This window comes from Passer montanus, unplaced genomic scaffold (genome assembly GCF_014805655.1).
Source record: "Passer montanus isolate IOZ18808 unplaced genomic scaffold, ASM1480565v1 scaffold64, whole genome shotgun sequence".
NCBI classification, from domain to species: domain Eukaryota; kingdom Metazoa; phylum Chordata; class Aves; order Passeriformes; family Passeridae; genus Passer; species Passer montanus.
This window is the reverse complement of record NW_024371482.1, coordinates 3013109-3038840: the sequence shown is the minus strand read 5'-3', so window position 1 is coordinate 3038840 and position 25732 is coordinate 3013109. Positions and strand designations below refer to the sequence as shown.

Sequence of the window (25732 nt, the reverse complement as noted above, 5' to 3'; positions counted from 1 at the left end):
AAAGGTAGGGAATCTGCTGGACTTCTTGTTTCCAGGGATGTGCACAGACCACTCCTCCTGAAAGCAGAGTCTAAAGCTCCAATACTCCCCAAACACAACCCATTTGTGAGCCAGCAGCAGCCTGGGGACAACTCAGTGCAAATTACCACCCAACACAGAGGGACAGAAGACAACGTGGCAAGATTTGGAGCTGGGGGGTAGCTGAAAGTAACCTCTAGAGCAGGTAAGGGCTGGGCACAGCAGGGCTGCTCAGCAGCCTCAGGAGCTCAGCAGGCAGCCACAGCTCCATGACACCTTCTCCTTCCAACCCATCTCATCACATGCCTCTGGCCCACATCCTTTGATCTCTAGTTGCAAAGGAAAGCCCCAGCCTGAGAGCTGACAGTCCCTATGGCAGCTGCACAGACCCTGCACTGCTCTCAGCAGAGCATTGCTGCCCTGAGCTCACACCATGAGCACAAATCTCCTGGGTGTCCTCTCCTGCTGCCACTGTCACAGCTACAGTGCAGCACAGCATCAGTCTCTGTGCACAAGGGAGAGAGACAAAGGGTTAGGAAGGAAAAACCTTGTACTAAGTACAGGAAAATGGCCATCTTGTCCCCAGTGGCTTTGGAAGATGTACCCAGGGGTTCTGGGGGCTGGCAGCTCGTGAGGGTTTTAAAGGAAGCAGCAGGGAGAGGATCTTGGTAAGGAAAAGGAACCATTTGTCAGACCACTCACATGGCAACGTCAGCAAGGAGGGTGCAAACAGCAACAGGAGTGTTCAGGAATCACTGCAGTGGTTTTGCACTGATCACTTTGCTGGTCTCTGGCCTGTGGTAATAAAACCCCCCTCTCATCCCACCAGGATCACACCTGGACTTCCTGGCACAGCCTTTTCAGAGGAGGAGACTTGCTGCAGGTCCCGTCCACTGCCATCTCTTCCCTGCCCAGGTGCTTCACCACGATGCACTTTTTCAAAGAGGATCCCCTGTAAAAGGCAGGAGCTGTCACACTGGGCTGCTCAGGGGCTGAGCCAGTCCTTCCTGGGATTCACAGGCAGCACTGGAGGCAGGGCAGGGGCCTGGAGCTCCTTTTGTTGAGCTGGAGCATTTGCTGCCATGCAAACTCCAGGTACTTCCAAGGACACCAGCCACAGGAGCAGCTCAGAGAGCAGGAACAGTCTGTGCACAGCTTACTGGGGATTCATCAGGTGTGATTCCTGGGACAAACTGGAGGTCCCACAAGTTTCTCTCCCAGGACACTGCTGCGGAGATTCCTTACAAATCCCCAGTTTGCCTGCCTGTGACCAGGAACAAGCCCTCCTACCAGGAGATGTTAGGGCTGCTCCAACCCCTAGGCAGGACTGACTGTCTCAGAGGGAGGAAAGGCTTCCAAAGCCTGATTACACATTAAGGAAAGGTGTAGGTGTTTGCCCCCTTATGAGGGAAAAGACAGCCTACAGAACACTGACATCTTATTTCCCCTTCAACCCTGTTCAGGGTATTAGCACAGTCTCCATCAGTTAATTCCCAGCTTCAGGATCACTTCTGTCCTCCCAGGTACCTATTTTTACAGACATAAAGACTTATGTTTTCTTAAAGAGTTTGAATTTCTAATGTGCAGACTATCTGCCCTGAATTTCCATGTTTGATCTAACACACAAACCCACGTTCAGTCTCACCCAAGCTACACAGATGCTGTGTCTGTAAGCTTGGCAAAGTCATTTCAGCAGGATTATTTCCCTTTCTGTAACATCTGATGACTGTTTGTGTCAGACCTGCTGCAGAGTCTGCCCACCTATGACAACTCCCACTTGTGCAGGAGCAGATTCTGGCAGCAATGCCCTTTTCCAGAAGGGAATCCAAACTTACTTCTCTATACATTTCCGGATGGCTTCATCTGCAATCTGCTTCAAGTTGACCAGTTTGTCCCCTCGATAAAAGCCATCTGCAAAACAGTGAGGGAAACATCAGAGGAGCTTCCCAGCCAACGCAGCCTGGGACAGCTGGAGCAACACACAGGAGGGTTTCAGGAGGGCAGAACAGACTCATGCACTGGAGTGAGGGGAAGCAGACAAACAGCTGATGGGAAAGCTCTCCTAATGCACCCTTGTAGCCCAGACACACAGATGCCAAAAGACACGGAGGAATTCCTTCTCTGGGAGAGGTCCCAGTTTGACCTGGCAAATCTCTTGGGAATACTCTGTGGAAAATAATCCAATGCATCCAGAATATAGACTGCAGTTTAGTGTGTTCTTTTCATGCCATGGGAATTAATAAAAACATTATTTCTTGCACTTTTGGAAAAAACAGCTGGGGAAATGCAGTGGGCTTACATGCAACTACTGCCACACTCTTGATCCTTTGCTTTACAAGGCCAGGAGCTGCAGCAGAAATGTCCTTAAAACTGGGAAGGATGGGAATTCTTACATTAGGCCTTCCTCATTATACATCTTGCAAACATCTGGCTGATTTTCAGGAGAAACATGGATGAGAAGTGTTTGGAAACATTCTATTAGCAGCTGGTGACATCAAACTTTACAGGACAAACTGAGGGGCTGCTCAGAGGCTTCACCACATGTTTGGAGTGGGAAGCAGCATTTGGGCACAGCTACAGCACTGCACCCACTTTGGGAGGCTCAGCTGAAGCACTGACCCTCTCTCTCCCACTTCCAGGCTTTTAAAATAAGGACCTTTCAGCCAGGCAAGAGGAAGAGAGCTGCTCAGATGTGTGTCTTACCTGCTGTGATGAGGAGAGAGCAACCGCAGTCAAGGATCCGCTCGCACAGGGAGTCTGCAGAGAAACCTGCAAACTGCCAGAGAGCACACAGCAGAGTCAGCAAGGACACACAGAAACCCACCCCCAGCTGCTGTGCTTGTGCAGCTCACCCAAGGCAAATGATTCACCACCAGGCACTGATGGAGAGAGCTAAAGGAGCTCATTGCACAGTTAATGCAGGCAAACAGTAACAGCATCTTAATAGAGCTTCCATCATCTCATGGCCAGCACTCAGCTTTCCAGCTCCTCTCCCAAAACCAAGAGCTGCTCCCCTCAGAGCTCAGCACCAAGAGCAGCACAAAGAGCTTGTTCCTACCACAACAGAGTGCAGAGCTCCAATCCTGGCACAGGCAAGCATGGCTATGACCAGCTCCAGGATCATTGGCAGGTAGATGGAAACCCGGTCTCCTTTCTTCACCCCTGTGGGGGGAAAGTGAACATAGCATTTATCGAAATGAACAGGTTACATGGCAAAAGAACAGGATATAGAAATAAATCAATTCTTTTAGTTCCACATTTATATGCACACAATAAAGCTTCAGCTGCAATTAGAGCTGAAGCAGCCATAGGTTTTGCCTTTCAAGCACTATGGCTCTTGAGAGATGATGACTAACAATCCACGTTCTCATCTGCCTCCCTGAAGGGAGCAGGAAAGTAACCAGAGCCTGCTGCTTGTTGGAAAACCCCAGAGCATCATTAAGCACTGATTTCTTCCTTGTACAGCTGATATGACCAGCACTGACCAATTTTCAGACAGAGCCAGGAATGAATCTGTGCAGTGCAGAACAAATTGATGAGCAGACTGGCAACCACACAAGCAGTGACCCCAATCTCCAAACCCTTGGCCAAATGCCTCCCCAGTATCCAGTGCTCCTGCTGCCCCACTGTGTACCTTGGCTGCGGAGGACATTGGCAAACTGGCAAACTTTGTGCAGCAGTTCGTGGTAGGTGATCTTCGTGGAATCCCCAGGTTCATTCCCTTCCCTGGAAAAGCAAGATAATCTTTGTTACTGTGCAGCAGTACAAGGTAAGAGTGACACTGAAAACTGCTCTGGCCAACAAATATGTCCTCACCTGCCCTTCCAAGCATAGAGTAACCAAACTCCAGAAATCCAATTCTGAACTAAAGTCCTCTAATAGTAGGAAAATTTAGTCCAAAGTGCCCAGCCCTGTGTAGATCACTACTGAAAGCAACTGAATGTCTGAAATGGAAATACTGGCATTTTCTGAGAGGCAAGAAGAGTCCAAAACTCAACAAAGAACCAAAGCTAAGAGTGCACAGGCTGAGGAGCACTCTGGGATTTACAGCATGGCTCCCTCTCTCCTGGGTGCTCATGCCTGCAGATACTCAGCATGAAACACAGCCCAACGTGCAGCAGCAGCCAGCCCCCAAATACCTGACATCTGATGGGCTGCGATGGGATGCCAAGGCCTGTCTTGTTTTCCAAGGTCATATATAAATACACCCATGTATGTTTGTCCAGTGTCATGCCTGCTCTGCCTTACTCTCCCTGTGCTCCTGTGTGAACCAACTCCAGGCTCCTGCAGCCCAGACTCAGATGGGAAGGAAAGCCAAGGGACAGGAATGTCACATCCCCAGGGAAATTACTTGCTACTGAAGTAACAACCAGCTAATTTTAATGTGACTCAGCACTTCAGCCATGCAAATCAGGTGGCACTCCCAAATATCAGGAGATTTGTAAAAAATTTGACATGACTTCACAGAGGAGAAACAGCAGTCTCCTACACTCTGGAAGGACACAGACACTTTTCCAGGTCTCTCCAAGGCAGCCAGCACAGAAACTCCAGTGATCCATAGATGAATAGGGGTATCACATCACTCTCAGCTGCCAGTGCTTCTGGAAAAGTGTCCCCTTAGTGTGGGCAGCCAAATGAAAAGCACCGCTGGTGCTGGGGAGAGGCCAGGAATGCCCTCCATGCCATGTGCTCCCTCAGGATTGCAGCCAGGCTCTGCTTAGCTCTGAAACAGGAACTTCACCTCTTCAACACATCAAACAGAGCACTCCAAAACTAAGTATGGAATTCTAGCAAAAACCAACCACTTCTCCCAGCAACACAAAGGAAGGCTTCTGGGATGCAGAAATGAATAAAGCAACACCCTAATTTCCCAAGTAATGCTGTAAATCATGCCATTCAGTGCCAGCACAACAGTGACCACATGCTCCAACAGCAGACACGGCCCTGGTGGAGAAACCACAAGAGTTGGGAGAGCTTCACTGATACAAGCTCTGCTCCTGCCACATGGAGAACAGGGGTTCCAAAACTGGTGGCCACACCTGGATCATCATTTGTGGATCTGCTGCTTACACACTTGCCTTATCCCTCTTGACACCCAGTTACACTCCTGCGTTCCACAGTGCTCTGCAGCAACTGGGACCATGGATACCAGCATTGACACAGCACAGGGAATCTTCCCACCACTGGCTGCTGGAAGGGTGATTCCCTGCTTGATATCTTATGCAAGTTTGGCCCCTTCTAAGAGCACAGGGGAGAGACACAGGAATACAAAGCCAAAGCATGGGAATGTGAACCAGTGTCCAAGGCAGGCAGCTCAGCCTTGACATCCCAGCATTTTCCTCTCCTTTTCCCATCACAGCCAGAAGCACTACTTTGAGCTAAATGACATGTGAAACTATTAGTCAAGGTCCCTTACAGCAGGACTCTCAGCTAGAAAAGGGAAACCAGGAAATCAGTTTCCTTTTTCATTCTGTTACTTGAGGTCAAAGACGCAAGAGCTGATTCCAGTGCTGGGCTGAGCAGCTGTAACTGATCTGGCTCACAGGAACAGCATCTGCTTCTGCTGTGTCTGGCTGCACACTGAGTGCCTTCCCTCACCATCCAGGTTTTCCTTTGTGCACCTACATCAAGGCTGGTGCTGTGCAAACCTGCTTGTGTCCAGATGTACAGGATCACTGTGCATGCAGCTCTACCCTCAGCCACGAACCTTATTATGGAATAGCTCTTAAAAGGCAATTATAATGCTTCCAAATGCAAGCTGGAGCATCCCAGCCCACTAATCCCTCACCTGAAGGTCACTGGGGTCTGCTGGGCACCACAGGCAGGCCTTGTGCCAGCCAGCCCCCAGCTCAACAACAGGGCAGGGAGAAAGCATGTCCCTTTGTCCATGCTCTGGCCCAGCAAAGGATCTAATTACAGCCTTTACTAAGAGAGGAACACAGATTAGGAGGAAAGACTACCACGGGCTGCCCAGTGTGCTATTTGGGGGCCGAGCAGCCAAGGGGAGGCAGCCAGGTCAAGCTGTGGGTTCTCAGGGGAGCAGCCCTGCACACGGTGCCCATGAGGGACACTGGGCTGCCCTGAGCCACCCAGCACGAGGCACCGCTCGACATTCCTGCTCTCCCTGCACAAGAGAGGCACATCTCCAACACGCCAGGTCCTCCTCCTTGGCAGGACTCTGGAGGGACATTCAGGCCAAGGAATGTACCCAGGATCATCCTGAAGGCCGGAACTATGGCCTCTTGCAAAAGGCACTGCAGGAAAAGCACGGAGCAGAGTCAAAGAGAAGTTAAAACTTTTACAAGGATTTTCAGGGGTTTTTCAAAGTCCTTTCCATCCATTTGCGTGACTGCAAAACAGCTCTCCTACCACCAGCAGGGCAAACCTCAGGCTTCAGGTTTGAAGAGGACCTTTTGTTCAATGGGAAACAAATCATGTCCTTGTTTCTACACGACAAGATGCCTCCTTTCAATGCATCTCCAGCCAAGGCCTCGAGCAGTCTCCCAAGAGCAGGCAATTGCTTTACATATCCATGCCTCTGAAAATAGTCTGGAGTGCCCACAGCTGTACTCAGAGCACTCAGACTGCTCGGGCCTCTGCTCTGGCACAAAAGCCCAGTGAATGATGGATTTTAGACAGGGCATTTAAAGGAATGCCCACTTGCACGCTATTGAGGACTCTCTGCGTCAAAACCCAGCCTGTAAACTCATGGCATCCAAATTCTGCCAGCAGCAGCTCCCCAACAATGCCCTTCTGACATAAGCAAGAGCTGTCAGCCCCGAGTGTCTCACATGGGCTCCCCTGTCCAAATTCAACTGAAAAAGAAACAGAACTGCAAAAATAAACCTCACTCTTCTGAAAACAGTGCCACAGAACCCACCTCCACAGTTCTAAACCCACCAAATCCAACACTCCCCAAACACATATATTTTTAATATCTACTGGTGAAAATAGGTGGCAGCAGCGCTGCTGTGATTGATCATGTGCAATCTGTGCTCTAACAGCAAGGCTTCTTCTGAAAGGAAAATCCAATTCTCAGCTCCCCAAACATCCCAGATACATCATTAGATGAAATACATGGTGAAACATAGTGAGTCTGACATTTTTTTCATCTTCAAACCGAGTCCTACATTTAGCAACTGTAATCCAAAATTTTACAGTATCATCTGGCTCATGGCAGGAATGTATTTGAGATTTTTAGCACTCAAGAAGCCTGTGTTTTACATATTGCATGTTGTGTGAATGCTCAGCTGGAGAAAGGCAAGCTTGGCCATATGGAATGCATAAGGAAGAAATTCTTCCCTGTGAGGGTGCTGAGGCCCTGGCACAGGGTGCCCAGAGCAGCTGGGGCTGCCCCTGGATCCCTGGAGTGTTCAAGGCCAGGCTGGACACAGCTAAGAAGCAGCCTGGGATGGTGGAAGGTGTCCCTGCCCATGGCAGGGAGTAGAACTAGATGACCTCTAAGGTCCCTTCCAACCCATCCCATTCTGAGTCTAAGATCTCCACTGAACCACCCACTGACTCAGGAAATGCAAGTTCTTCAACTAAACACACAGATGCACAACTGGAGGCCCTCTGAGGCAGGTCTTCTAGAAAATGTGATTTGTTAAAGAAGTCAGGTTTCCTGCAAAGAGAAGAGCTTTGTATCTGCCTGCAGCCAATCCTTGCCAGGGCCAGCCACCCCAAGGGCATTGGGGACCACCACCACTGCAGTGTGCAGGATGGCAGTGCCCAGCCCTGCTCAAAACAGATCCCTGTCAACATATGAAAGGCAGCCCAGGCTCTGCAGAGCTCTTACCCTCCTGCTCCCTTCTGCCAGCAGCTCAAACAAGGAGCTCCCCACTTCAGAGCAGACGCTGTGGCACACACAAGGCCCCATGGCACAGACCCTGCCAGTGTCTGAGCAAGGAACAACTGCATGGAGAAGTCAGACAGGGGAGGAAGAAAACACCAGGTGGGAAAGCTGAACACTTGTCACTTCTGTGGCACTGCCACACTTACAGGGGCTCACAGACTGCCTGCTCAGCTGGGAGTTTGACCTTGGAGGTGCAGAGCCAGAGCTGTTTCACCTGATGCCCAGGTAGTAAATCAAGGTTAAGCTTCCCTGTTAGAACAACCATGCAGGTGAGCAAGTGATTTACTGCTGTACTCACACAGTGCAGTAGGGAAGGTGGTCTGTAGAGCAGGCAAGGTGGTCTGTAGGAGCAGGCAAGCATTTCTGCAGAGCCCCATCAGCTCAGGCACTGACCCTGTGCAGCAGCCAGGGATGCAGAGCAGCAGCGTGGGAGAGGGACGCTGTGCCCAGATGCTCTCCTGGATATTTGCACCAAAGCAAGTTAAGAAATTACTGTGCTCTGCCAAGCACCACGGCTGACTGCAGGACTTTCCAAAGCACGGTCTGCTTCACCCACCCATCACCTAACCAGGTGAGCTGAGCCCATCTCAGTGGAAGGTGACAAACACAGGAGAGGCACAGGAACTCATGGCCAAGGGAACACACACTTCCCAGAGCAAACACACCAAGCAAAGCTGACCTGGAAATGAATCACCAACACTTTGGTTCTTCTCTTTCACCACATTTCTAAAGAAAAGTTACGTGCATCACTTGTTTGAGTAACAGATAACTACGACTCCCTAGGCAAAGCTACCCTGGCATGAGCAGCAAGAAGCACAGGTTGCATCAGTGGCAATGACAGTTTTCTAAGGAATTGAGGATGATAATTGTGGTTTACAAGGGCTACAACACCACGGAGAAGGTGAGATACAGGAGAAAAGGTAGAAATGAAGCCAAGCAAATGAAGTGTTAGAAGTTTTCAAGATCTGCCAGACCATCTGCAGATCCACACAGTCAGAAACAGAAAATCACCAACCAAACCAACCTAAGGACAAAGCCAAAGCCTTCCTGAACCCTGGAAATGCTCCCACTGAGGACCAAAGGGTCTGCAGATCATTTAAGTTTCTCCTCTAAGCTCCCATGAACATATCACTCACTCCCTTTTTGCAAACAGCAATGGCTTTAAACTGAAAGAGAATAGGTTTAGATTGGATATCAGGAAGAAATTCTTCCCTGTGAGGGTGCTGAGGCCCTGGCACAGGGTGCCCAGAGCAGCTGGGGCTGCCCCTGGATCCCTGGCAGTGCCCAAGGCCAGGCTGGACAGGGCTTGGAGCAGCCTGGGACAGTGGAAGGTGTCCCTGCCATGGCAGGGGTGCAACAAGATGAGCTTTATAGTCCCTTCCAACCCAACCCATTCTGTGACTGAGTAAAAGCAGTAACCCAAAGTTACCAAGCACAGGTGGGGGGCACCTGAAAGGTGAATTTTCAGAGCACAACAAACCATCTCAAAGCTACCACGTCACATTTTCTGACTGGCAGAGATGTGATGGCAGCCCACAGAGCAATTTTTCTTAATGCAGGACAAAGGTTCTGCATTTTACCAGCTGGAAAGCACCCTTAAGAAAACACGGATTCCCAGTTTGGAAAAGGTGTTGTATGAGGGAAAGAAGCCTTTATCAGATGTTGCCATGTCACAGGAGCAATTTCCACAGTGGGGAACCACAGAGACACTCAATGGTCTCAAAGGTCTTTTCCAATTTTGTGATTCTGTGACTCCAGCAGAGCAGAGATGGGCACTGTGGGAATGTCCACCCTAGAACATGTCTGCTGCCCTCTAAACTAAAACATGCTCAGAGCCCCAAATCCCCTCTAAACAGGGAACCAAATGCAGCATGAGAGATCTCCAGCTCCTGCTTCACCAGCAGCCTGTTCCCAGAGCAGGGTGCAGGAAGGAATTTTCCTGCTGTGGTGACAGCTCTTCACGTGCAAGGTCACCAGGGGAGGCCAGGAGGGCTCTTGGGCTTCCTGATCCGTTCCACATCCAGAATTAGAGCAGCCAAAATGCCAGGCAGAGCTGGGCCAGCCAGGCTCCTGCCATGTGGGGAATGTGCTCACGTGTGAGCCGCATGGGCAGCGAGAGCCCCCGGCGTGCTCGGCCACCGTGGTGTCAGCTGCTCACACACCTCCTGCCACGACCTAGCCTCGGCTGTTCTTAGGACAGCCCCAAAAACTGCTGCCTGGAAAGGGTCTGCCTGCACATATCTTGGTTTCTCAGGAACAACAGCAGCCAAAACTGAAAAAAAATAGGATTTCTCCCTGTGCTGCAGCCTTGCTTATGCCATTTGAGAGAGGAATGGCACTCGAGTAAAGACAGCCTTTTAAATCTCTTTTTGAGAAAATAAATTACATTGAAACATGAAGTCTGGGGAGAGCAGCTGTGCAAGACAATCAGAAAAAGATACCCTTTCATCAGAAAAGAATTCTGGTATTTGCATGGATTGTTCAATATGGAAATGCTCTTAACTGCACAAACAGATGGGTCTGCAGCAGGTCTGCAAAAAACCTCCATGAGAACATTTCATAATAACGGGGCAGACTGCCCAGCCCTGCCCATGCTTAACGTCACCATCTCCCATTGCAGTAACACAGAATTCCCAAAGGAGTTCTGGGAAGCCTGAGGTTTCTTGAGCAGCAGGTTTACCAGAAAGCTCAACCCTACCACCACCATCACACTTAAATCCTCTTGCATCACAGCATGGATCAAGAAAGAAGAAGTTGCGTAATGACAGAGCTCAGCTTGGGAGGGGCTGGTGAAAAGGTTTTCCCAGTGTGTTCAGAAATATTTGGCAGCACTGAGAGAACATCATTGAGAAAACCTGGGAACAGAAAGCCCAGGGAAAAGAAGAATCTTACCAGTTTAATACCATCACTTGCTAAATCCACAGAGCTGACTCTGACATCTGCATTAGGACCATCCATCAGATTTCCCCTCCAGTGTCCTCCATATACTTAGGCAGGGCCTAACAAAGCTCTGCTGTCAAATCCATCTCTGAGCCAAACCATCCCAACTTCCAGCTGATCATGCATCTAGCATGAATGGGCTCCTATTGCTGTTAAGAAACCCAAACCAGCTGTGTCAAAGCAGAAGCCCTGTGCTCTGCAGGGAACAATGTTCTGTGCTCAGCCCCAGGCCCATCCCTTCCAGCCCAACTGACTCCAAAACAGGCACTGTGTATTTCACAGAACAACCAAAATGGAGCTTATTTCTACAGGGATACTGGGTCACCATTTGCTCTTTGATCAAGGAATCAATCCTCTACTCACCTTTAATAACAGCTATATGGACACACAGCCTACAAAGCAAACACCCAACACCCTGCATAGCTGTTACTGCCTCATAGGAAAACCACATCCATCTTTCTGTCCTTCCTTCTCATTAAATGCATTCCCAGCTGCTCTTTGTATCTGCAGCCTTTCAGAAGCTGGACAAATACCAGATGCATCTAAAGAAATAATATTTATCTTGTGCAGCCCAAGCACTGTTCACTCTGCCATACCCTGAGTGATCCTACACCACAGAGCCCAGCTGGAGGTGGACACTGCTCCAAAACCACTCTTTATTTATCAACCTGCCAAAATTCCCTCCAGTTATCCCACTCACACCAGGCTATGCCCTAAAATCTACTTCAAGCCCCCTTCTTTAGGCAGTGGGATGCTCAGACATCTCTAAAGGAATCAACACCTCCCAGTGCTGCTGGTTCATCATCCAACATGGGAAAGTGAACTCAGTGCCATGGGATTTGTACACTCTGCGCTCACACCTGAGAGCCAGAACACCCCAGGGGAACAGTTTTGGGGAAGACAGATCAACAGCAGGCAGGAAATTCCCCTGCGAGGGAAATGTACTCTCACCCTGACTCATTTGACAAGATAAGCCATTTTACAGGTAATACAGACCACATGTAAATACCCTGGTGACGGTGTCAGCAGCCACTCTGTGCTGATGGGCTCAGCAAGGAGAATTTGCTCTCTGTGGCTTCATGATTTTCATACTTCCTTGATACTGAGTAACCACCAAGTCAGGAGGAAAAGCACTAACTCTTACTTTTTGAAGTACTTTAAAACACAAGAGAACAACCAGTGGAGAAAAACAGCAGCTTTTTGCCTATTTTATTTAGGGGAGAGGTTTTTTCAAGCAAATTTTAATTACTTTTTAAAAAACAAAATAAGCATATAGCGTTGCAACAGAGGTTATGTGCAAGACTCACCCAGCATGTCACAGAGTTTGGCACCCTCAGCCAGCACTTGTAACCCTATCAGCCAAAACCAAAGAATGCTGCAGAAGAATGTGCAAGTTTGACATGAGAAGAAAGATTTTATATGTCTACCATCAGTTGGGTTTTCAAAGGAGCACGGACTATTTTTACCAGTCCAGTGGGAGTAGAGCTTATATTCAGTACAAAACAGCTGATTGCTTGTTTAAACAATTTACAGTTGGGCTGTTGAACAGACCCTGGATGAAGCTTCTGTAAGTAAAATAATCAACAAGCTGCCTGCCACTGGGAAATGCCCCATTTTGAGAAACAGATGCATCCCTGGTGAGAACATTCTGCCAAATTTTGTAGAGTTTCCAGAAACACAGAAAGCCAGGCAAGACAATTTCAATGGAGGTTCCAACATATCCATGAAGGGGATGGTAGGAAATTAAGCTTTTAATCCGATTTTTGGTGGACATTTCAATCTCATGCATCATAAACCTCCAGAGGTGGAGGCCAGGTGTCACCTGCTGGAATGTCATGTAGGGAACATCTCTTAGAAGATGGTCAGTGGCAACAGGAATGGAAAACATGCTTCACTATCACTGAATGAATCATAAAATGAATGGTCTGGGTTGGAAGAAACCTTAAAGACAATCTGGTTCCACAGGCATGGACACCTTCCACTAGACCAGGTTGCTACAAGCTCTGTCCAAGCTGGTCTTGACCACTTCCAGGAATGGGACAGCCACAGTTTTTCTGGGCACTATCAGGTAGCCAGGTGTGACGAGCAAACAGGAAGGCCCTCAACTTCCTTGAGGGATTCCCCTGAAGAAGGGAGGTGACATCTATGAAAATGTATTAATGGCAGATTGCCAGGGCTCACAATTTCCTACCGCACCTCATTTCGACATTTCCAAGTGATGTGCAGAAACACAAACAGAGAACTGAAACCCTGCTCCAAAAGGGGGGAGGTGAGAGCTCTTGTGAAAGCACTGCCCACTGACACTTCAGCCCAGGAGCTCCGGGCACAGAGAGTCCCCCAGGCACAGCAAGTGCAGCAACCCACCAGAAAATGCCACGCTTTGAACAAGCACCCACTCACACCTCTTTTGGCAAAGAGCATTTTTGTCCCCTACTTGGAGCAAGTCTCACCCACGTGTAGCTGGAGTCCTTGTCCACTGCTGCTCCATTCACACCAGGGTGCCAAGGGAGAACACACAAGCCATTCACACAGCCAAAATAATCAGGTTTTCTAGTCCAGCGAGCAAACTGAAGGCTCTGATCTTCCGTGTCCTGAATCCATACAGAAGTTCACCATCCTCTCTGTCCATGAACTCCATTTATCCACCGCAAGTTTCAAATCTCCAGCCAATATTTGCAATATGCCATCACTGCACAACCACAATGCCCCTCCCTAAAGCAACCAAGCATTCTCAAAACATATCCAGTTGTCTGTAACACCTGCCAGGAGAACAAAATTTTCACAGACGTGTGAAAATCCAGGCGCCATTGTCTGTGCACACCCACTCCTCATACTGCCCCAGGTAGTTATTATAACAACCAGAACCATGCAGAAAGGCAGCACTGCACAGGGTATGCACCAACATTTTCAGGTAGGGCTCTAGATTGAGCACGAGTTATTAAATCCTTCATGCTGAGTCTTGAGAGCTGTCAGAGCAATGAGGAGGATGAGGAAAAAGTACTAAAATAAGAACATAAAAAGTGCCACTGGTGTAATTTACACAGCAGTATTGCACTTGTGCTCGCAGCAGCTCAGCCAAGAGCTTCTCAGACTAAACTAAAGTACCATGTTGGGTCAGACCATGGCTGAAGTTTGGTCTCCAGGTGCAACAGCAGCAGGAGATGCTGTTTCTGGAGCACGTCAACCTGGCCACCACCAGCAATTCTGCTTCAACACTGCCCTTGGCAGTCCTGCTGCTGATACTAAATAGTGTCCACTGAAAGTGAGGAAGCAAAGCAGCTCTATAAAAGCACTGTTCTTCCAGGCACACTTGAATTCCTTTTTTGAACAGCGTTTTGTGGGAAACCTCCTGAAGGTGGTCTGAAAAGAGCCATCTCTGGTGCTCAGTGCCACCGGCCTCGTGCTCCGGCAGTCGGCCAGCAGCTCCAGCACCTCTCCCAGTGACCCTGTTCCACTGCACCCCCAGGGATACAAGTCACATTTACAGGTTCCCAGGACCCTCTCCATTGCCCTCTCTGGGCAAAGAGGGACTGGCAACCTCCCAGCCCTTGGCACTGCAGCCTTTTGTAAATACCACCAGTATACCCTGGCCAGCAGCTCTGCAATTCCACATTCAAGTTCCTGCCCCTATCTGGGGCACATGCCATCTAATCCTGGGCACTTACGGACATCCCACTTGTTTATCTGGTCCAATACTTCCTGGATAATCCCTTGTATTTATATGGATGGATGCTGTATCCCTGCCAGAAGCAGCTACCAAAGGTTTCTGAGCAAAAGGCTGGAAACGAACAGATCCAACAAAACTCAAATGAAAGCTGTTCCCCTGATTCAAGGCAGCTGAGCTGCTCTCCCAGGCAGGAGAGGTTAAACAACCCCTGTCCTCACTGCTTTGCCATGGACTAACCACCCAAGTGCTACCTGAGTGCCTTTTCTCTTAACAGATTTGATTTAACAGAGAAGAAAAATCCCACTCCATCTCCAGGAGCAGGATTATGTGTTATTTGAGCTCATAAAAACTATTCCCAGAGAAAATCTTCAATAATGTGGAATGCCCTCCCATGGAGGCACACATCCAGGGGTACTTCTGAATGGGCAAAACCACAGGAGACCACAGGCACTGGGCAACCAAGTGGTCACCAAACTTTAATACCTGTCCCTTTCCTTCCTTACGCTGCAGAACAGCATGAGGCTGAGAGCACTTGCCAGCTCCCTGCTCCTGCCCTGCCTGGCATCCTGGGATGGAAGAAGCTCTGCAAAGCAGGAATGGGGCTTGAGATCTCCAAAACATCAAACTAATCACCTTTCCCTGCAAACCAGCAAGTGTACCTGACAGGGATGAGTCAAGTTCTGCTTTCAAGTCAGTCCTTGCAATGGAAAAAGCACTTCCAGTGACTCTGAGCATGCCAAGTGCCTGAGCACCACAGTGCTCGATCTGCTGACTCACAGCATCCAGGAAAGCACACCCCACACGTGCCTGGAGGAGGTAGTTTGCTGTTCTCAGATATTTATTTCGTCCCTTTGGCACAAACACTCACCTGGGAACTACCTTGGAGATTTCACTAGTGATGAACAGGATGGAGGATGCAGCACGTGAGTACAACAGAAACACTTAGGACAGAAGAACCTCAAGATATGACAGGGGAAAATGGTCTCAGTACATACACACACAGAGCCCTTGGTAACAAGTTTTAGATCATGATCCCTGTGTTTTCCTGCCCCTCAGGCCAAACTGACAACCTCAAACCCTTAAGCAGGCATCACCATGCTGCCCTGGAGCATCATCTTTGTATCTCATCTGCACCCTACAGCAGGGAATTCGGAGCAGTTAGATGAAATCAGATAATTTTAAACCCACTGTGACCTTGCTCCAAACAGCCCACAGTGAAAGTTAGAGACTCCATCCACCTATGGAGAAAGGTCAGGGAGCTACAGCTGGGGAGAAGCTGTGAGTCCTGTACTTCATATATATACAGTGTCTGCCCAGAACTGCGAGAGGAAAAGTTTCAAAGAAGCCAGGAAAGCACATGACTTGGACATGCCTGAGCTACTACACTACTCCCTGTACTCCCTATTTTAATATCCCATGTTTCTGTTGATGCTCCCCCCACTCCTGCACTACCCACACAGCTCAGTCATCCCCACGATGCAGGGATATTCCCTTCTGGAGGGATGAGAAATGCTGTCTGAAACTCCCAGTTTTGTCACCCTCTCCCACACTGGCAGATTTCAAAGCCCACCAGAAAAGAGCTACACTTTCTGTGATGGAATCTACAACTATCATTGCCCTTGAAGAAGGTACATGATTTAAAGCTTCATAAAATACTAATACATTCAGTGTAATTTATTACCTATTTTAGGTGCACATCATGCGCCTGATTTCCAGAAGCAGAGCATCGTACTGTTTAGCAGTGCTTTCAAAATAATTAATATCTGCCAAAACCAACAATCTATCCCTCTCCATACACAACAGGGAGATGACACAGAAAGGATCGAGGACACCTCAGAAAGGATCGAGGGGGGGCACCCCCTTTTCCCAGGGATAATCCCCATCAGGAAAGGAGCTGTGCTGAGCCTGGGTAGTGCTGTGGGCATGAACCAAACCATGCACACACCTGCAAATGTGGATCACTAAAAGGAACCTTCCCAGAGGTGAATTTTGTTCTTTAAACAAACTGTGACATTGAAAGAGGCTGCATCACTGGAAGGGTAACAGGTCATCCCAGAAGTTACCAAAGAATTGAATGGTCAGTGTGACACAGGATGATCCAAAATCCTGAAGCCAGTGGGAGCAGCAGAGCCAACTGCATCATGTAGAAGCCCTTGGAAAGGCTGGATGTTAACAGCCAGCATCCCCTGCCACAGCATCTGTGCATATGACAGATGTGTGAAGCTGGTTTGTATCTTTTATTTATTTTTTTAAACGTGCTCTCATAGTTGTTTGGTTTTTTTCTTATGTAAAGTTTTATTGAAAGAAACCTCAAGGCTACAAGGCCCTAAATGCATGATTACATTTTAAAGTCAAATCATATAAAGAAACCCAAACGAAACAAACCACACCTCCTAATTTTCTATTTGCATGTCCTGTTTGTTCTAGGCCCAAAGGAGGAACCATGGGCACTTATTATTTGCTAAACAAAATTACAATAATCTCTGGCAGCCTTTACTATCTTTATTGCTCCTTTCTAGATGTGTAATGTCATATGCCAATATAAAAAAAGCAGAAGATGAATACACTCTCTCAGAGATGGCAGAAGCCAAGAGCACTGACCAAACCCCATCTCCTTGGCTAGAGGAACTCTAAAAACAAAGCTCTAGCTCCTGCCCCTGTCCCAAGTCCCACCAGGCACTACCAGCACTGCAGCTGGGGTAACTGGTTTGAGAAACAGAGGCACAGGTTACACATAAAACAGGCCTCATCCAAATACTTTCACACCTCAGGGTCTAATTAGAGAGTTTTGCAATAGGTGGTGGTTTTTTTTAATTCCCTCATGGTTATATTTTTACCTCCACAGACTGCCCAGGCTGAAGTTTATATGAGATTATTAACAGACACTTCAGCACAGAACTAAGGGCTGTCCAAGTGACTTTGGCATGTCTACAGCAGGGTGAAGGAATACTGTGCTCCTGCCCTAACTAAACACCCCTGACAAAGCCCTCAGCACTGCTCCAAGTCCCCTTAATGTCCCAGTAGCTGGTCCAGTCTGCTTTCCCTGCAAGGCCCATGAGAGTCACCACAGGTACCCACAGCAACCACTGCTACTGACCTCAGCCTTTACACACCATTATGAAAGAGATTTCACTTTGAGAGCAGCTCTTTATCAGAAGCATTTCCTGGAACTTCTGTTCCTTTTTTTAGGCCACATCAGCAATACTAAGCAGAGAAAGAGGAATCAGAAGCAGGGAAACCAGAAATATTTGTAATGTTCACAAGCAGCCCGAGATATCCTAGTGAAGCAGGCCACAGGGAAAAATCCACGTTTCCTACCAACTCAGGACGGCCACTTGGAACTACACAGTCCTAACAGCACCGTGAGGACAACACCACCACAGCAAACACCACCTATGTACAAGTTCTGCAGCATTAGGCAATCCCATGTTCTGCTCTTTGTGCTGAAAACGCAATTCCATGTGGCTTGGGATTAGACCCTCTGAGTGGAGCCAATTTGGGCAGTCCTGGACTGCTGGTGGTGCAGGAACCTTTAGTGCAGCTTGGCCCTAACAAACCCAGATGAGCTGCTCGCTCCTTCCCATCCAAGCAGGACTGGAGACAGCCACAGGCAGCAGTTCTGAGTTTTGTAAGGACACGTCGCTTCTCAGAGACACTCAGCAGTGCCTCCAAACACTATTCAACTTTTCCCTAATCTCCTCCTCTCTGAAAGCAAAAACCACGGTTCTGTATCTTTTCAGAGCTCTCAGAGCTGGGCAGTCAACCAGACCTTGGTGTAAGTTCAGCACCTTTCCCATCTAGCAGGCTACAGACTTTCTTAGATGCAGTCTAGTGGCTCAGGTGTTTAAAAATAAAAAAAACCTCTTTACCTTTCAGAGGCTTTGATATTTTTTTTTACTTTTCATACAGTGTAAGTATCAAGTGTTTTAGGGAGTCAGGCTCATTCCAGAGGGTTAAAACACAAAATGTGAGAGGACAAAATGAGAGAAATTAATTATTGCTTAGTTTCGAAGAAAACCACAAGCCCAGAGAGGAGTAATTTTATGAGTTGTAACCCTCAACCCCACTTTCCCAAGTCCTCAGTGCCACAGGTTTGTCACAGTGTGCCTCTTCCATTGCTCCCACCAGCATTCCTAGCTGACAACTCCACACTACACTGCCTGGTCACCTGTGACAGAGCCATTCTAGGAGAGTTTGTCCCAAAACAGTCAGGGGAAACTCTCTGCTCAGGAGTAAGAGAGACTTTATTTTTCAGCAGTGTGAAAACCACAACTGACAGCCACCCACCATTTTCATATCCACCCTAAGCTGTCTCAGCATCACAAATACCCCCACAAAGGCTGCCAGAATAACCAACAAGAAAAACGTTCACCAAGCCCAAATTAAAACTGAGAGCAGCTGCCACATGCTCAGGAGTAAGAGAGACTTTATTTTTCAGCAGTGTGAAAACCACAACTGACAGCCACCCACCATTTTCATATCCACCCCAAGCTTTTCTCAGCATCACAAATACCCCCACAAAGACTGCCAGAATAACCAACAAGAAAAACATTCACCAAGCTCAAATTAAAATGGAGAGCAGCTGTCACACAAAGATTTATGTGCACAAAGAACCCAGTCCCTCAACAAGCCCCAGCACAGGGCCAGCACTAGTTGCCAAATGGCTTTGTTTGCTTTACACCTTTACCTGCAGGAGTTTACAAAGGAGTTTTCATTCAAAAGCTGCAGTCATTTTATATCAGAGTCAGCTATAGAATCTATTTAACTAGCAGGGAAGCAAACACTTTCCAGCATTTCACCTGTGCCTTATTGATATGATTATCTACTAGGCAGAGTGTGTAATTCTTTCACTGAAGCAAAAGGGCTATGGATAGAAACTGCAGAAACTCTATGAAGCCAATTTTACAGCCACAGCCAGAGCCACACTGCTATATCCATGTTCCTTTCAGCAGTGGGGTGGCTCCCCAGTCAACTTTACACCAGGTGACTCAGGGGGACCTTCAGCTGCACAATAAATCACTTAGACTATCTGATATTTTTACTGCAATGACAGTAAGATTTCTCCATCTGCTCTGCTCAAGGGACTCACCATATCCCAATGAGTTTCTGCATGCCTACCATGGGGTACATCTAATTGTGCTTCTGCTCTGTCACATACAGTCAGAGCCAGGTTACATGCACACAAGCTCAAGGGAAACAGCCAAACGCACAGAGAGAGCCAGGCACAGCTCAGTCTGAGGACACAGCTGTGCTGCCAGCTGAGCTAGTTCAGCAGGAGCACATTACTTCTGGAGCCTGGACATCGCGAGTGAATCCTACTTTGCATCAATGTGGAAAGTTTTACATGGATTTTAACACTAGTAACTACTCCGGTAGAAAACTAGAAACATACTTCAGATAGGGCTGAAAGTAACTTTTCTTCCCAAAGGTAGAGAAGCCAGTCTATCTGAAAGCACTTCACATTCAAGTGCAAGGAATCCACATATAAACTCAGGTATTAGGAGAGCCTTTCTGCCACAGGAGTGGAAACTCGCCAGCCCACAAAACATAAACACGGCAGATAATGGGGTTTATTAGCCTTTAGCTGTCGGATGTTGGCTGTTCTCATCCCGTGCCTCTAGCCACATCTACCTCCTTCAGCAGGCAGTTGTGGCACCTGCCTCGCTCCAGTCTGACCGCTCGGAGCTCTCAGCAGCTGCAGAGGCAGAGCTGGGAGCCAGGCACTCCCCACTGCCATGCCGGGCACTTCAGTGCATCCCGGGAAGGGCAGAGAAGCTTCCCGGGAAGGGCAGAGAAGCTTCCTCTGCAAGCAAACACGTGCTGAACCCATCTAAGGATTAGCCCCTCTCAGGTTTTATGTTTTCATTCACCTCAGTAGAAACTGACACTCTCTGGACACTTTAGGGTGCTATTTACACATCCTCTCCACCACAATAAAAACAGAAACTTACCAGTAAAAAGCAACTTTGTCCCCAAGCTTCTTCTCACTGACATTTCTGTCCAGGAGGTTGTAGCAGATGTTGGTGGTCGCTCCTTTCATCCACTCGATGAAGATCTTCCCCTTGGTCACATCGAAGTTGTACTTCAGGAAGGGTCCCGTGTGCGGACGCTTCCAGTAGAACTCTTTAGCGATGTCGCCCCAAAATTCTGCAAAGGCAACGGGCACCGGAGCCCAGGAGCGGGAAACAGGGATGAGGGAACGGGGATGAGGCAGGTAACACCTGTGGGGGCACGAGGGGCACCCCGAGCACCCCACACGCGGGGGTTCGCAGAGGGCTCCCCGCTCTCCCCACAGCCCCGCGGGCAGCCCCGAGGGCCCGGGGAGCCGCGGCCCCGCCGCGCCGGCCCCGCTCACCGTGCGGCTCCTCCACGGAGCGCTGGTACAGCCGCTGGTAGTGGGGCAGCGAGGGGACGTGGGCCGCGGGCAGCAGCTCGGGCCGCGGCCGGTAGAGCCGGGCCTGCTCCCCCGGCAGCACCATGGCGAGGCACCGGGGCTGTGCGGCGCGGCCCGCCCTCACGGCGGAGCGGGGCGGCGGCCATGTTCCACAGCCTGTGCCTGGTTTGTGGTGTGCCGCTGTCAGTGGTGTCACCCTGCCAGCACTGTCCCTGTGTCAGTGGTGTCCCCTTGTCCTTTCTGTCAGCGGAGTCCCCGTGTCAGCCGTGTCCTTGTTTCAGTGCTGTCCCGTGTCAGTGGTGTCCCCCTGTCCGCCGTGCCCCCTGTGTTAGTGGTGTCCCCTGTGTCAGTGGTGACCCCCTATCAGCCAAGTCACCCTGCAGCTAGATACCCTACCCACCGTGTCCCCCCTGTCACCAGTGTGTCCCTCTCCAGTGGTGTTCCACTGTCGGTCATGGCCTTTCTGTCAGTGGTGTCCCCCTGCCGGCCATGTCCCCATGATCTACGGTGACCCCTGTCACTGGTGTCCCCTGTCACTGGTGTCCCCTGTCACTGGTGTCCCCCTGACAGCCCTGTCTCGCTCTCAGTGGTGTCCCACTGTCAGTGATGTCCCCTGTCACTGGTGTCCCCCTGACAGCCATGTCCCGCTCTCAGTGGCGTCCCCTGTCACTGGTGTCCCCCTGACAGCCATGTCCCGCTCTCAGTGGTGTCCCCTGTCAGCCCATGGCCCCCTGTCCCACACCATCAGCCCTGTCCCCCATGCCAGCAGTGTCCCCACTTAACAGCCCTGCCCTGTCAGCCACCTCTCCCTGCCCAGCAGGAGTTGTGTCCCCTCTGTGCCAGTCCCTGCCACTTTGCCAGGCACAGGGAGCAGCACAGGGCACTGTCTGTGAGCTCTTCTCTCACCCGTCCCAACACAGGCCAGCAGGTATGGCCACACTCTGTGCCTTGTCCCCCTGCAGAAAACAACTTTCGTGTGGATCCACGACCCTCCACTTCCCCTCCACCGAGCTGTGTCTGCACAGCGAGCTGTGGCAGTTCACTGAGCACCTTCCTCCTGCAAAAACTTTGTACAAATCTCCTGAGGTAGTGAGAAATTGAGCATTTTTTCACTGTTTTTCACTAAGAAGGCAGTCAAATGCTGGAACAGGAGCCCAAAGTAGGAGCAGGGTCACAATCCTTAGACACAGACAAAATTCAACAAGATAAGCCCCTGCGTAGCCATGCTCATTGGAGCAGGAGGCTGGAGCTGGCGTCTCCCAGGACTGATGTGATTCCAAGAGTGTGGTCCCAGAGCAGGAGTTACCTGTGGTTGTACCTCCTGCAGCAGACTCCTTGTCATCCCAATCCTTAACGCTCCCTGCACTGAGCCCAATGCCCCAACAGCATTGCCTGCCCCTGTGACATTGCCTGCCAAGATGATATTTCTTAGGAAGGCTGCCAAAACCTCAAATTCCTTTTCTCCACTGGGGAGCTCACCCCTTGGAGCAAAGTGCTGCCGTGCCTAGGCAGCCACCTGCCCTGGGAATTTTGTGCTGGTTTGGGCCAGGGCCAAGGAGCGCTCAAAAGATTAAAGTGCATAAACTTGAAGTTGGCACAGTGTCAGTGAGCAGGTACAGCCTACTCTGGTATCCTTGGGTTTTCCCAAGTGCTTTTGTGCACTCCCTGGGACTGTTGCCCTGCTGTAGACTGGAGAAGACACAAACCTGTGGACTGGTGAGCATTGTCTGTCACTCCGAGCAATGTTCTCATCAGCAGAGAGGCCAGAAACAGTTCTGTACACAAAAGCAGCAGCACTGGTGTGTATTTTTCATTAAGGATGTTCCCTACTTTTGAAGGGCACAGCTGTGCTGCAGCTCCCTGCTCTGGTGTCAGCTTGCTGCCTGCCCACACTGCTTCAGGGCAAAGGTTCTTCTGTGACCCCATGCAGGAGGACACGGCTGAGATGAAACCGTGGAGTAGTTCAGATACTTCCCTGCATGGACTGTGTCCTATGGACAGGATCACTCCAGAGATACTCTCACACACCTCCAACATGAGCTCAGCAGGATTTACATCCCAAATCTGTCAGCCACGCTCACACCATGCTGTAGCCCATGTAACAAAAATTCCTCAACCATGTAATATAGAAGGCCTATCCTGGAAAGCTACAGTGTGGCCTCATATTATTAATTTCATTGTTTTTAACCAAAAAAATAAAAATAAAAATTAAAATAAAATCTCAGGAAGATCAGTGTGCAGGGTCTCAATCTCTATCACATGGATGAAAGTGTAGTCTCAACACAAGTCCAATGCCCAGTTTTAGCCCATTCCTTTTTGGACTTTCAGCCTGAGGTCCCTGGTTTCCGAGCCCAGGCTTTCTCTGTGGGTAAACCAGTAAGGATGCAGCCAAATCCTGCAAGAAATTTCCTTTGACCAGCCAGCGGTATCATTACCTCCAAGTTCCCGATAATAAAAGGTGTGGGGTTTTTTTAAGAAAAAGTCATTTTGGCTCTGCAGCCTGGGCTCTTGGACAGGGGTAATTTTAAAGCTCCTCAGGGGCTATGGGAATTGCACTCCAGCACTCCCCTGGATCGATGGTCTGGGAACAGCTCCATGAATATTTGGGCATACTTGGCACATCATTTAACATTTAACCCCAGCTGGAAACCACTCTGATCCTCTCCTGAGAAGTGGGACAAACCCTGCACCTCTAATGTCCTTCACAAGCCACCTCACTCTGATAATTTTCTGTTATGAGCTGCCAGCCTTCAGTTCCAGCAGCCTGTGTCCCAGGGATTTTGCATTTACCAGCAGCTTTCTGGCAAACCCTCTGTCCTCCTAAGTGCCAGGAAGGAGGGTGCCACAAGTGACACTGCTGGGAAAGGGCTTTGTTACTCTCTTTGTCACAGGACAGTGTCCCAGAGCCAGTGAAGAGGTGGTTTGCAGATCTGGGAGGTGGTCTGTGCTTCCCTTCTCATTGGCCTTTTGCTTTCAGTGATTTGGCCAGCTGAAATCCCCACCAGCCTCAGTGACAGCATGATTTCTGTCCAGCAACTGTTGCCTGTGTGTGTGGGACATTCTGAGCCACGAGGCTGGGGCAACACCATGTCCCACGAGCCCAGAGCTGTCATTCATCCAACATTGTCCAGCCTGGGCTGCTGCAGCCAGGGAATTTTCTTCTTGTGCTGCAGCTGCCCACAGCCGTGGCCCAGGAAGCTGCCTGATGGGGAGAGGGTGCATCTCCTCTCAGAAAGCACCTGCAAAGCAGAAAATTCCAAATAGCCTCCTGTTGTTTTCCCCAGCTCTCTCCTATTCCAGTAAGGCTCCAAACAGCTGCGTACAGGGTTGTGAACCACAGAGGTGCTACCATCAGTCAGGCCCCCATGGCACAAACATGGCCCTCCTCACCTTTTCATTTCAGTGTCTCACAGCTGGAAAACCACAGAATCATGGAATGCTTTGGGTTGGAAGGGAACTCAAAGTTTGTCCCGTTCCAACCCCCTGCCACGGGCAGGGACACCTTCCATTAGGCCAGGTTGTTCCAGGCCCCACCCAACCTGGCCTTGAGCACTTTGTGGGTATGCCCAGGCTTCCCTTGGTGATTTTACAGGATCTAGGAAAGGGCCTCCTGCCCTGTGACCATGCTTTGCTGCTGCAGTTCCTCCACCCCAGGGCACTTTGCATCCAGCTGGGCTCCTGCCCTGGGGGCTGGTGTGTGCTGGAGCTGCAGGGTTTTGGGTGGTGTGTGCTGGAGCTGGATGCTGCAGGGTTTGCTCTGAGCTTGGCTCCCAGCTCTCCTAACTCACCAGGCAGCCCTGGAAAATCAGCTGCATTTTGGGCCCTTTATTGCCTCTTCCTATGAAGGAATAAAAGTACTTAAGGTGTGTATGTTGTTGAAATTACTTAAAGTGTATATGTTAATGTATATTAAGGTCTCTTGAAGAGACTCAGAGTGTCAAAAAAAATACTGGCCAGAGTATGTGGTATCTTGCTCACACTCTGCTTTGGATACTCTGGACACTTGGGATACTCTGGAAACAGCCTCTCTAGTGCAGCACCCACTGCAGCCCTAGTGCAGCTCAGCAGCTGTGGTGGGACCCTTCACTGCATCTTCCCCGACATGAAAGATCTCCATCCTGGATATGCTGGGGGTGGGGGAGAGAAACTGGAGAGTGTGAACTGGTTTGTACACCTCAGACCTCCTGATCCTGGTGGGGTGAGCAGGAGACAGCCTCACATGGGACCCTTGTGCTAATTTGGGCAAAGTACTGCTCCAGGTGGGCAGGTGACTTACCTGGGGGTCCAAGTGGGGTCACAGGGCATTGCCTTCTGCCAGTTATTGCCAATAAAAGTGGGAATCACATCCTCATTCATGCAAACCACTGAGAGGATCAGGCAGGAAGGATGCAACCCACAGCAGGGGAGGAAGGAAGCCAAGAAGGCACATAAGTGTCTGAGCTACACCAAGGCACCAGTGTGATGGCTGAGCCTCATGGGCTTGTCTGGAGGAGGACAGCAAGCCACCTCCTCTCCCACTGCCTGTCCACTCCTCCCAGAGCATCTCCTGGACCAGGGCCAGGTGAGGCAGATTCAGCAGCTTGGTGTAACACCTGTCAGTGATGCTAATCAGAGAAGGCATCTTTTTATCATGGATCTTACTCTTGGTGAACTTAGCACAAACAAGTTTGTGCCTTGCATGGCCCTGCCTTTATCAGAATATCCTGCAGTAGGAAGGGAAAGATTTCTTTAACCACAGGCAAGGGTAGAGAATTGAGGGGCAGAACAAAAGAGCAAAGGGTCTGGAAGGAATCACAAGTGACACCAGCAAAAACTCCTGGGACCTGCAGAGCAGGGGTGAGATGGAGTGGGAGGCACA

General features: G+C 49.6%; 1 protein-coding gene across 2 annotated transcripts in view; it reads right to left on the bottom strand.

Moving 5' to 3' along the window:
* Window positions 1-20988, bottom strand: part of ACSS2 (acyl-CoA synthetase short chain family member 2) — a 31239-nt gene extending 10251 nt beyond the window's left edge. For both annotated transcript variants that reach the window (XM_039728105.1, XM_039728106.1), the window contains exons 1-7: window positions 20836-20988; window positions 20432-20627; window positions 3653-3744; window positions 3077-3180; window positions 2722-2794; window positions 1854-1929; window positions 856-970 (exon numbers count right to left, since the gene is read on the bottom strand). In XM_039728105.1, the coding sequence (XP_039584039.1) occupies window positions 856-970; window positions 1854-1929; window positions 2722-2794; window positions 3077-3180; window positions 3653-3744; window positions 20432-20627; window positions 20836-20959 (780 nt within the window). In that variant the 5' untranslated portion in view covers window positions 20960-20988. The remainder of the gene's footprint in view (window positions 1-855; window positions 971-1853; window positions 1930-2721; window positions 2795-3076; window positions 3181-3652; window positions 3745-20431; window positions 20628-20835) is intronic.
* Window positions 20989-25732: the final 4744 nt, after the last annotated feature.